Source organism: Oncorhynchus clarkii, chromosome 28 (assembly GCF_045791955.1).
Source record: "Oncorhynchus clarkii lewisi isolate Uvic-CL-2024 chromosome 28, UVic_Ocla_1.0, whole genome shotgun sequence".
Taxonomy (NCBI): Eukaryota; Metazoa; Chordata; class Actinopteri; order Salmoniformes; family Salmonidae; genus Oncorhynchus; species Oncorhynchus clarkii.
The window spans coordinates 32,471,228-32,483,729 of NC_092174.1; the positions used below are offsets into that span (position 1 = coordinate 32,471,228).

The following is a 12,502-nucleotide window of genomic DNA, read 5'->3' on the forward strand; positions in this document are numbered from 1 at the left end:
GTATTGTACTTTTTACTCAATACATTTTCCCTGACACCTAAAATAACTCGTTACATTTTGACAGTAAAATTGTCCAATTCACACACTTATCAAGAGAACATCCCTGGTCATCCCTACTGCCTCTGATCTGGCGGATTCACTAAACATAAATGCCTTGGTACAGAAACCTGTGTTTGCAATTACAGAGATCATACGTTTCCTGTAGTTCTTGACTAGGTTTGCACACACTGCAGCAGGGATTTTGGCCCACTCCTCCATACAGACCTTCTCCAGATCCTTCAGTTTCAGGGCTGTCGCTGGTCAATACGGACTTTCAGCTCCCTCCAAATATGTTCTATTGGGTTCAGGTCTGGACACTGGCTAGGCCACTGCAGGACCTTAAGATGCTTCTTACGGAGCCACTCCTTAGTTGCCCTGGCTGTGTGTTTCGGGTCGTTGTCATGCTGGAAGACCCGGCCACGACCCATCTTCAATGCTCTTACTGAGGGAAGGAGGTTGTTGGCCAAGATCTCACTGTACATGGTCCCATCCATCCTCCCCTCAATACGGTGCAATCGTCCTGTCACCTTTGCAGAAAAGCTTCCCCAAAAATGATGTTTCCACTTCCATGCGTCACGGTTGGGATGGTGTTCTTGGGGTTGTACTCATCCTTCTTCCTCCAAACACGGCGAGTGGAGTTTAGACCAAAAATCTCTATTTTTGTCTCATCAGACCACATGACCTTCTCCCATTCCTCCTCTGGATCATCCAGATGGTCATTGGCAAACTAGTGTGTTACTAATGGTTTTCTTTGAGACTGTGGTCCCAGCTCTCTTCAGGTCATTGACCAGGTCCTGCCGTGTAGTTCTGGGCTGATCCCTCACCTTCCTCATGATCATTGATGCCCCACGAGGTGAGATCTTGCATTGAGCCCCAGACCGAGGGTGATTGACCGTCATCTTGAACTTCTTCTATTTTCTAATAATTGCGCCAACAGTTGTTGCCTTCTCACCAAGCTGCTATCCTATTGTCCTGTAGCCCATCCCAGCCTTGTGCAGGTCTACAATTTGATCCCTGATGTCCTTACACAGCTCCCTGGTCTTGGCCATTGTGGAGAGGTTGGAGTCTATTTGATTGAGTGTGTGGACAGGTGTCTTTTATACAGGTAACGAGTTCAAACAGGTGATACAGGTAATGAGTGGAGAACAGGAGGGTTTCTTAAAGAAAAACTAACAGGTCTGTGAGAGCCGGAATTCTTACTGGTTGGTAGGTGATCAAATACTTATGTCATGATATAAAATGCAAATGAATTACTTAAAAATCAATACAATGTGATTTTCTGGATTTTTGTTTAGATTCCGTCTCTCACAGTTGAAGTGTACCTATGATAAAAATGAGGAAAATCGGCAGTGTATCAAATACTTGTTCTCCCCACTGTACATGGGATTTGTAACGGTTTATACTTTTACTTAAGTACAGTGCCTTGCGAAAGTATTCGGCCCCCTTGAACTTTGCGACCTTTTGCCACATTTTAGGCTTCAAACATAAAGATATAAAACTGTATTTTTTTGTGAAGAATCAACAACAAGTGGGACACAATCATGAAGTGGAACGACATTCATTGGATATTTCAAACTTTTTTAACAAATCAAAAACTGAAAAATTGAGCGTGCAAAATTATTCAGCCCCTTTACTTTCAGTGCAGCAAACTCTCTCCAGAAGTCGTCCCAAGGAGCACTATGCAAGCGATAATATTGAAATGGAAGGAGTATCAGACCACTGCAAATCTACCAAGACCTGGCCGTCCCTCTAAACTTTCAGCTCATACAAGGAGAAGACTGATCAGAGATGCAGCCAAGAGGCCCATGATCACTCTGGATGAACTGCAGAGATCTACAGCTGAGGTGGGAGACTCTGTCCATAGGACAACAATCAGTCGTATATTGCACAAATCTGGCCTTTATGGAAGAGTGGAAAGAAGAAAGCCATTTCTTAAAGATATCCATAAAAAGTGTCGTTTAAAGTTTGCCACAAGCCACCTGGGAGACACACCAAACATGTGGAAGAAGGTGCTCTGATCAGATGAAACCAAAATTGAACTTTTTGGCAACAATGCAAAACTTTATGTTTGGCGTAAAAGCAACACAGCTCATCACCCTGAACACACCATCCCCACTGTCAAACATGGTGATGGCAGCATCATGGTTTGGGCCTGCTTTTCTTCAGCAGGGACAGGGAAGATGGTTAAAATTGATGGGAAGATGGATGGAGCCAAATACAGGACCATTCTGGAAGAAAACCTGATGGAGTTTGCAAAAGACCTGAGACTGGGACGGAGATTTGTCTTCCAACAAGACAATGATCCAAAACATAAAGCAAAATCTACAATGGAATGGTTCAAAAATAAACATATCCAGGTGTTAGAATGGCCAAGTCAAAGTCCAGACCTGAATCCAATCGAGAATCTGTGGAAAGAACTGAAAACTGCTGTTCACAAATGCTCTCCATCCAACCTCACTGAGCTCGAGCTGTTTTGCAAGGAGGAATGGGAAAAAATGTCAGTCTCTCGATGTGAAAAACTGATAGAGACATACCCCAAGCGACTTACAGCTGTAATCGCAGCAAAAGGTGGCGCTACAAAGTATTAACTTAAGGGGGCTGAATAATTTTGCACGCCCAATTTTTCAGTTTTTGATTTGTTAAAAAAGTTTGAAATATCCAATAAATGTCGTTCCACTTCATGATTGTGTCCCACTTGTTGTTGATTCTTCACAAAAAAATACAGTTTTATATCTTTATGTTTGAAGCCTGAAATGTGGCAAAAGGTCTCCAAGTTCAAGGGGGCCGAATACTTACGCAAGGCACTGTAAGTGTACATTTAGGCAGTTCCATTTACTTTTGATACTTAAGTACATTTAAAACCAAATACTTTGTCTTTTACTCAAGTGGTATTTTACTGGGTGACTTTCACTTTTACTTGAGTCATTTTCTATTAAGGTATCTGTACTTTTACTCAAGTATGACAATTGAGTACTTTTTCCATGCATGTGCCTGCACATAATATTGAGTTTGCAAAAGGCTTTCGTAGCAAGTTAACATTTAATTGAGAAGGTTTTTGGGAAAGCCTTTTCATCTACCAGAAGACGGTTAGGCCTATTATTAGCATCGTTATGTTTTTCCTGTTTCTTAGTTGTTTGAAACCTGGACATTTTAGTTCATATTATGAGGCATGTCTTCCCTTGCTTCAAAGTAGCCTATAGCCAAAATCCGACCATAGAAACATGGAGGAAATTATTTATAAAGACTTCCTCATATGCGTTCTCCTGTTCTATTGGTTCTTTCAACCTTCTTTCATTGTCTAGCAGACAAAGGCATTATCCTAGTCATTTTTGCAACCCATGATAGTTGTTGCATCTTTAGATCTCCTCTCTTTCTAAATTTCAAACTGATATTTCCATTGCTGCTCCTAAAATGTGAATAAATAATAGTTTATCAACATTTTAAGCTCAACATTCTGATCTGTTCCATCAGCCTATTAATTGATACAGTGTTTACCTACACTACTTTGATACGCATTGTGGGGATTAAGAAGAGAGTATATATGCTATCACTACTGCAAAATAAGTAGGTATATGGCGTATGCGTATACCCTCTACTACACCACTGTGGTTGCTTCAAGTTGTGTATTTACAGTCTTTTATGTATTGCATTGTCATCAACTCCAATTTCAATGTTAGTCCGTTAGGCCTATAGCCTAGTTCGTTAAATAGCCTGACCCATATTTGCTAAATATGTTGAACATGTTTGCATTCAGTATTGTTCTAATTGCATTGCTTCAATAAGGAAATATACAGTGCATTTGGAAAGTATTCAGACCACTTAACTTTTTCCACATTTTTGTTACATTACAGCCTTATTCTAAAATGGATTAAATAAAAATAAATCCTCATCAATCTACACAAATGTTTCTGGCAAATGTATTAAAAACAAAAAAAAGAAATACCTAATTTAGATGTTTCTACAACTTGATTGGAGTCTACCTGTGGTAAATTCAATTGATTGTACATGATTTGGAAAGGCACACACCTGTCTATACAAGGTCCCACAGTTGACACTGCAAGTCAGAGCAAAACCAAGCCATGAAGTCGAAGGAATTGTCCAATGAGCTCCGAGACAGGATTGTGTCGAGGCACAAATGTGGGGAAGGATACCAAAACATTTCTGAGAATTCAAGGTCCCCAATAACACAGTGGCCTCCATCATTCTTAAATGGAAGAAGTCTGGAACCACCAAGACTCTTCCTAGAGCTAGCCGCCTGGACAAACTGATAAATCGGGGGAGAAGGGTCTTGGTCAGTTATGTGACCAAGAACCTGATGGTCACTCTGACAGAGCTCTAGAGTTCCTCTGTGGAGATGGGAGAACCTTCCAGAAGGACAACCATCTCTGCAGGACTCCAACAAATCAGGCCTTTATGGTAGAGTGACCAGACGGAAGCCACTCCTCAGTAAACGCCACATGACAGCCTGCTTGGAGTTTGCCAAAAGACACCTAAAGACTCTCAGACCATGAGAAACAAGATTCTTTGGTCTGATGAAACCAAGATTGAACTCTTTGGCCTGAATGCCAAGTGTCACGTCTGCAAGAATCCTGGCACCATCTGTACGATGAAGCATGGTGGTGGCGGCATCATGCTGTGGGGATATTTTTCAGCGGCAGGGACTGGGAGACTAGTCAGGATCGAGGGAAAGATGAACGGAGCAAAGTACAGAGGGATCCTTGATGAAAACCTGCTCCATAGTGCTCAGGACCTCAGACTGGGGCGAAGGTTCACCTTCCAACAGGACGATGACCCTGAGCACAGAGCCAAGACAACGCAGGAGTGGCTTCGGGTCAAGTCTCTGAATGTCCTTGAGTGGCCCAGCCAGAGCCCGGACTTGAACCCGATCCAACCCGATTTGTTACTTTTTATTTCAATTTTTGACTTATCTATTTTTTACTTAACACTTCTTTTTCTTAAAACTGCATTGTTGGTTAAGAGCTTGTAAGTAAGCATTTCACTGTAAGGTCTACACCTGTTATTTTCAGTGCATGTGACAAATAACATTTGATTTGATCTGCAGAGAGGAATGGGAGAAACTCCCCAAATATAGGTGTGCCAAGCTTGTAGAGTCATACCCAAGAAGAGTTGAGGCTGTAATCGCTGCCAACGGTGCTTCAACAAAGTACTGAGTAAAGGGTCTGAATACCTTTGTAAATGTTATATTTCAGTATTTTATTCATAATAAATTAGCAAAAAAATTCTAAAAAACTGTTTTTGCTTTGTCATTATGGGGTATTGTTTGTAGATTGAGGGGGAAAATGTTCTATAAATACAATAAGGCTGTAACCTAACAAAATGTGGAATGCCACACAACCTACTGATGAGTAAGCAGCATGATGACAACATGATCAGCAGAGTGATCTTCTTTGTGAAAAGGGGGAGAAGACCATCCCGGAGAGGGCGTGCCCATGAGAGTGTTGAGGTCGTGTGTCTTCTCAGAAGTTGGAACAAGTTGACCATGAAGATAGGTGTACTGTATCGTGTTTCGAAGAATGTGGTTACAAAGAGGAGAAAGTAACTGTATGTGGTTCCAGCCTCCATGAACGCTGTTGAAGGGTGTCCATGATGAAGCTGGCCACCAGGGCCAACAGAGAACAGTCTACCTGACAAGACAGAGGCATGGCCTGGATAGGGAGGTTAAAGCATATGTGAAGTGTTGCAGGAGATGCGTCGTGATCGAGACTCCTGATCCGGAAGCAAGATCTCCTCTTGAGAGCATAATAACAACTGAGCCTCTTGAACTAGTGTGCATAGACTTTTGGTCTGCAGAAGATTCTTCAAACAAGTCCCTGGATGTGCTCGTTGTTACTGACCACTTTACCAAATTGGCTCATGCCTTCTTGTGTCCGAACCAGTCTGCTAAGTCTGTAGCTCATCAATTGAGGAACAACTATTTCTGTGTCTATGGGATGCCTCGCCGTATACACTCAGATCAGGGACCCAACTTTGAGAGTGCTTTAATAGACAAACTGTTGAGTGTTGCAGGTGTTCAGAAGTCTCACACCATGCCGTACCATCTGATGGGGAATGGGTCCTGCGAAAGGATGAATAAGACGTTGGGAAACATGATCCGGGCCCTGTCGACGAAAGCAAAGCACAGATGGACTCAGGCGCTGAAGTCCCTCACGTTTGCGTACAATTGTACAATCCACGAGACCACAGGCTTTGCCCCTTTCCTGCTAATGTTTGGGAGGAAGCCAAGACTGCCTGTTGACATAGTCTTTGCCTCTGTCATAGAGAACCCAGAAGTTGTCGACTATGACCAGTTTGTTCAGTCCTTAAGGAGAGATCTGAAAGAAGCCATGAATACAGCACAGGCGAAGCAGTTGAAGAGGCTAAGCAGTTGAAGCGAAGCAGTTGAAGCAGTTGAAGAAGCAGTTGAAGAGGCATGCTGACCTCTATGACAGAAGAGTCAGAGGAGCACCAGTGGAGATTTGTGATCGAGTGTTGCTGGCTAACAAGGGGGAGCGCGGAAAGCGGAACCTCGCTGACCGTTGGGAGGATACTGTCTACCTTGTCACTGGATTGAATGCTGATAGTCACACTTTTAAGATTCAGAACAGCTCCACTTGGCAGGAGAAGACAGTACATCGCAACCTGATAATGCCAGTCAACTTTCTTCCTCTTCCCCATGCTGTCGTTGATGATGGAACAGACATGTCTGGATTAACAGAGTCTGAGGACATGAATGTGCCTTGTGGCCTTGTGGTCTCAGCTGCCATGGACATTGCAGTGGATGATGATGCTGAGTACAGAATAAAAGTGTGGGTGTCGGAGTTGCCTTCTGAAGGAACAGGTGACACAAGCCTGGAGGGTGATGTGCAATCCTTGGATGCTTAGGATATTCCACCTTTGCATTCTGTGGAAGATATACTGCAGCTGGAAGGTCTGCCTCGATCAGAGAGTCTTGAAGAATCTGACCATGACTGTAACAGTGTCATGAGTGAGCTAATTGACCAGTCTGCTTACAATATCCGTACTGACCTACCAAACACAGACCATCCCTTACCTGATCAGTTACGCACTGACTGTGTTGACAGACCCACTATTGCAACAATACACAACACTGTTACTCCTTATGCAGTTGAAGGTACTCTGGGTCATATTAGGTCAAGGGCAGGAAGACTATTTAAACCAGTGTCAAGACTGATTGAGATAATGAATCAGCAGAAAGTTAGCTCTTGAAGGTTAATATGTGAATACATCTTTTATTTGTTTCGTTTTTACATCATTGTGACCATGATTAGAGGTTGCAGGATGGTAATGTGATGGATATGATAGTCTCTTATGATATGATGGTTTATTTTAGTACTTGGATGTTTTTAAGTCGCTGAGTGTACTTAACATGTAACAGGCATGTTTACCTATGAGGGCTAAGGGGATTGATCAAGCACTTTTCACTCTAATTCTCATGGAGAATAGTAATAATCTAAAATAATAATTGCTGGGTTCTTAATAACTTGTTTATTTAATTGTATTATATAGTCCACGTTTGTGTAGTCATGGTGGTTCATATTTCATTTATTTTATGCTGTGACTAAATAACAATTTTAAATCAAAACCTTGAGAGATGATAATTTACTTTATTGTTAGAAATAGGCATACCATTGATTTTTAGGCTAATGAACGATAAATAAGATAAGTAAAAATGCATGTAAAAATCTAGTGTATTTTCATACATATGTTTTTTTACCAAGTACAAAAATGGATGTAGCATAACCAGATTGACCCTTTAAAGGCAGATATATTGTGGATTTTTTGTTGGACATCATCTCGGTTGTCATTCATCAATAATGGATGACTCCCATTGAAAAAACATTGTCTCCATCTGAAATGTTTCCCGTACCATCATGCTAGAAATTGAGATGGTACTTGGAGCCACTCACCTGTGGTTTCAGAGGTACTGATGCCGAGGACCATCCACTGTGTGATGGAGTCTTGAAGAACCATGTTAGTCTTTTCATGTGTGACAATACTGAATAAGGGAGTGAGAGAGAATGATATACATTTCTATCTGCTGGATGCATTTAACATGTGAGGGATTGCTTTAGCAGAACCAGTGGGAAATTATTATTATATTATCAAAAGTATCTAAACTACTACTTCCTCCACATCATTAGAAAACAATGCATCATGCTGTAGGTCTAATAGAAAACAGAACATTTGCTTGCAATTGCATTAAACTGGGGCTTCGCTTACATTTGAAAGCCCTTTGAATATCTTATCTTTGGTTGGTCAGATCTCGAGTATGTGAGATACCTACCTGGTTCCCAAATTCTGAAACCCATACCTGATTAAATCCATACATTTTCCATAATCAGTAACACATGAGGAACAATCATGTTTTACTGCCTGTTGTCTTTACCCAGCATCTGTTTCTTTATCACTCAGCAGTATGGTGGTCCACATCCAGCTGACATCAAATTTAGAGCGGATCATAATGTCCTCCTCAACTTCATCATACAAATCTTCATTTGCTTCAGAAAAATGAAACAAGATTGAAGAAGAGAAAGAGAGTGAGAGAACTCGATAGACATTTATATTTACACAATCTATCGATTTGCCTATGAAATGTATGTCAGACAAAGACAGACTGAAAAAAAGAGAGAAAAAATGATTTTACTGCGAGCGAGGATCAGTTCTGGGGTGGTGAAGCGTATCTTATCTTTCTGGATTCCTTGACAGCAGCGTAGAAAGGCCTCCACACACTTCGGCCCTTCTGTGATGTAGTGCGAGCGCTTCTCACATGAGTAGTCCAAGGGAAAGTCCATCATGCCATCATGACAGCACCTCTTCGCATTCTCTTCATACTGTCTCGCTTGGGAAGTAGATAACATAACGCAGCTATATCGGTTAATTCACCCTCATTCTATTTATGATCTGTTACATCAGCCCTTACTCACCTAGCTCATATTTGGCTTCCTGTAAAGACTCTGCCCGTCGCCTCCTTTTAGGTACCTCTGTGTCACAACTGAATCCTAAGAGATGATTGAAAAGCAACTGAAGCTGATAAAAGGGTCTAATCTTAACTAACATAATTGAAGAAACCAAGAGAACATCAACTACAGTATTTGTCCAGTAGCTTAGTAATTCAAATGCTGCAGTGATCAGTGCATCTCAACAAGCGTATGCTTATCTGGAATGTAGTAATAGTATATAAAATAATATTATGCAGATTGCTCCTACGTTGTCTAGGTGCTGTTTTTTCTTGATTGGATACAAACAGGAGGCCAGCATCTGAGAAAATTGCCATGTTGTTTCGCCCCCCTCCCCTTGTGCACCCTTTGTCACTCCTCTCTACTTCATCCCAGATCTGAAATAAAGTGAGATAGAAGGGGCGTGTCAAAATGGTTCAAGCAGCAGAATATAAAAATGTAACAAGATTTCAGGGAGTCACCTTGGCCTGCGTGAGATTGCCCTTTTTACTCAGCATGTAAGCAGCCTTGTCAACCACCACCAGCCCAACCTTGGCACCTGGGTCTCCCTCCACGTTCAGAGAGAACTCTTCTCTTGGGCGGAAGTCTCTTGTGTGTTTATTAGATTTCTTTATGGATAGTTTTAGCTAAAAATCAGAACATGGACAGATGCAAAGAACATTAATGAGAACAAAAAAATGTGATGTGACATATTGAATGTACAGTACACTCCAAAAGTATTGGGACAGTGACAATTTTGTTGTTGTTTTGGTTCTGTACTCCAGCACTTTAGATGTGAAATGGTTAATGGCTATGAGGTTAAAGTGCAGATTGTCGGCTATAAATGTAGGGTATTTTTTATCAATTTCGGGTAAACTATTTAGAAATTACAACACTTTTTGTACATAGTCCCCCCATAGAAATGAATGGAAAACAATGTATTGTGTCATTTTGGAGTCACTTATAATGTAAATAAGAATATAATATAAATATTTCAAATCACTTCTACATTAATGTGAATGCTACAATGATTATGGATAGTCCTGAATGTTTCGTGAATAATGATGAGTGAGAAAGCTAGATGCACAAATATCCTACCCCCAAGACATGCTAACCTCTCACCATTACAATAACAGGTGAGGTTAGCTTTTTGGGGGTGTCATGATGTTGGCCTGGGGGGTTGGTTTATGACAGTCATAAATACCTCCCCCCCCCCCCCTTTTCCCTCTCTCTACCCTACTAAGGTTACATTTGCAAAACCCTTGGTTAACATAGACATTCTGGGAACGTCAGAATGTGGGGGGAAATTAACTACAGTGGGGCAAAAAAGTATTTAGTCAGCCACCAATTGTGCAAGTTTTCCCACTTAAAAAGATGAGAGAAGCCTGTAATTTTCATCATAGGTGCACTTCAACTATGACAGACAAAATGAGAAAAAACATCCAGAAATCACATTGTAGGATTTTTTATGAATTTATTTGCAAATGATGGTGGAAAATAAGTATTTGGTCACCTACAAACAAGCAAGATTTCTGGCTCTCACAGACCTGTAACTTCTTCTTTAAGAGGCTCCTCTGTCCTCCACTCGTTACCTGTATTAATGGCACCTGTTTGAACTTGTTATCAGTATAAAAGACACTCCACTATGGCCAAGACCAAAGAGCTGTCAAAGGACACCAGAAACCAAATTGTAGACCTGCACCAAGACTGAATCTGCAATAGGTAAGCAGCTTGTTTTGAATTAATTATTAGGAAATGGAAGACATACAAGACCACTGATAATCTCCCTCGATCTGGGGCTCCACGCAAGAACTCACTCCGTGGGGTCAAAATGATCACAAGAACGGTGAGCAAAAATCCCAGAACCACACGGGGGACCTAGTAAATGACCTGCAGAGAGCTGGGACCAAAGTAACAAAGCCTACTATCAGTAACACACTACGCAGCCAGGGACTCAAATCCTGCAGTGCCAGACGTGTCCCCCTGCTTAAGCCAGTGGCCTAGCCAGTCTCCAGATCTCAACCCCATAGAAAATCTTTGGAGGGAGTTGAAAGTCCATGTTGCCCAGCAACAGCCCCAAAACATTACTGCTCTAGAGGAGATCTGCATGGAGGAATGGGCCAAAATACCAGCAACAGTATGTGAAAACCTTGTGAAGACTTACAGAAAACGTTTGACCTCTGTCATTGCCAACAAAGGGTATATAACAAAGTATTGAGATAACAAAAGTTTATTGACCAAATACTTATTTTCCACCATAATTTGCAAATAAATTCATAAAAAATCCTACAATGTGATTTTCTGGATTTTTTTTCTTCTCATTTTGTCTGTCATAGTTGAAGTGTACCTATGATGACAATTACAGGCCTCTCTCATCTTTTTAAGTGGGAGAACTTGCACAATTGGTGGCTGACTAAATACTTTTTTGCCCCACTGTATATTCTGGTAATCCGAACAACTGAACATATGCGGTGGTACTTAATGAATATGATGTCAGTTCGGTTGTCATCTGAGACCTTCTCATCAATGATAAGATGACAAACTCTACAGTGGAAAGTCTACACATCAGAGTTATCGGATTCACATGGAATTGTTGTTCAATTTAAATGTTTGAATATTAAATTATTTGTGATGGGATGAAATGTGATTTTAGCTTCTAAAATGTGACATTTGGGTGTTCATAAGATAGGGCTGCTCAGTGGCCCTCCCTTGTGAAGGGACAAGGGCTATAAAACTTTTCAAACAAACCCTCCTCTCCCTTCCTATATAAGCCCTTGGCGACAACATAACTTCCTGTTCTGAGGATATGAGGGCTACAGTCCTATGTCAGAATGGTTCAGATAATAACTACAGAACGAAGCCAACATCAGCATGAGCTTTGGTTGCGAATGGTATGAACTTTTGAACTCTTATTCACTACAGAAGTGATACCTACTAGCTGTTGAGTTAGCGACCACAGCTGCAAACGCAGGTTAGGAAGGAACAGACAGAGTATCCCGTCTATCACACACAACGTTACTACAACGTATTCAATAGACAACCAGAGACATTCTTCAAAGGACAGAGGACTTGGTTTGGCAACACGGCTTTCCATCTACCACCAACCTACTGAAGCGCAGCTCAGAGTAAATATTTATTGCATTTTCCTTTTCCAAATGGGCGGTAATTTAGAATGCATAAGATACTGTATTTACGATAGCACAGCTTCGCCTTTGTTCCGGTTTTCCCGCTCTTTCACTCAACCCAGCCCCTTTTCCTTTGTGTAACCAGCTGTCATATCTGTTCCGCCCGCCAGGGCCGTTTTCCTTTATGACGTAATTTGTAATCAAGTTATGATTAATTGTGTGCATGTGAATTCTGTGTGATTAGTTAGGTATTTAGTAAATAAATAATTAACCCCAATTTTGTATTGCTGATTCAAATTGTTAGCCAGGGTTCTTGCAGATAAAATAATTTACAACTTTCAGATTATGAGACTGAAGTAAGATAAAGATTAATGTTGACTG

The 12,502-nt window shown here is 41.2% G+C and overlaps 1 protein-coding gene across 3 annotated transcripts in view; it reads right to left on the reverse strand.

Moving 5' to 3' along the window:
• LOC139387083 (complement C3-like) overlaps positions 1-12,502 on the reverse strand; it is a 58,468-nt gene that overhangs the window by 18,368 nt on the left and 27,598 nt on the right. For all 3 annotated transcript variants that reach the window (XM_071133069.1, XM_071133070.1, XM_071133071.1), the window contains exons 13-18: positions 9,479-9,643; positions 9,268-9,394; positions 8,985-9,059; positions 8,705-8,899; positions 8,447-8,558; positions 7,968-8,056 (exon numbers count right to left, since the gene is read on the reverse strand). In XM_071133069.1, the coding sequence (XP_070989170.1) occupies positions 7,968-8,056; positions 8,447-8,558; positions 8,705-8,899; positions 8,985-9,059; positions 9,268-9,394; positions 9,479-9,643 (763 nt within the window). The remainder of the gene's footprint in view (positions 1-7,967; positions 8,057-8,446; positions 8,559-8,704; positions 8,900-8,984; positions 9,060-9,267; positions 9,395-9,478; positions 9,644-12,502) is intronic.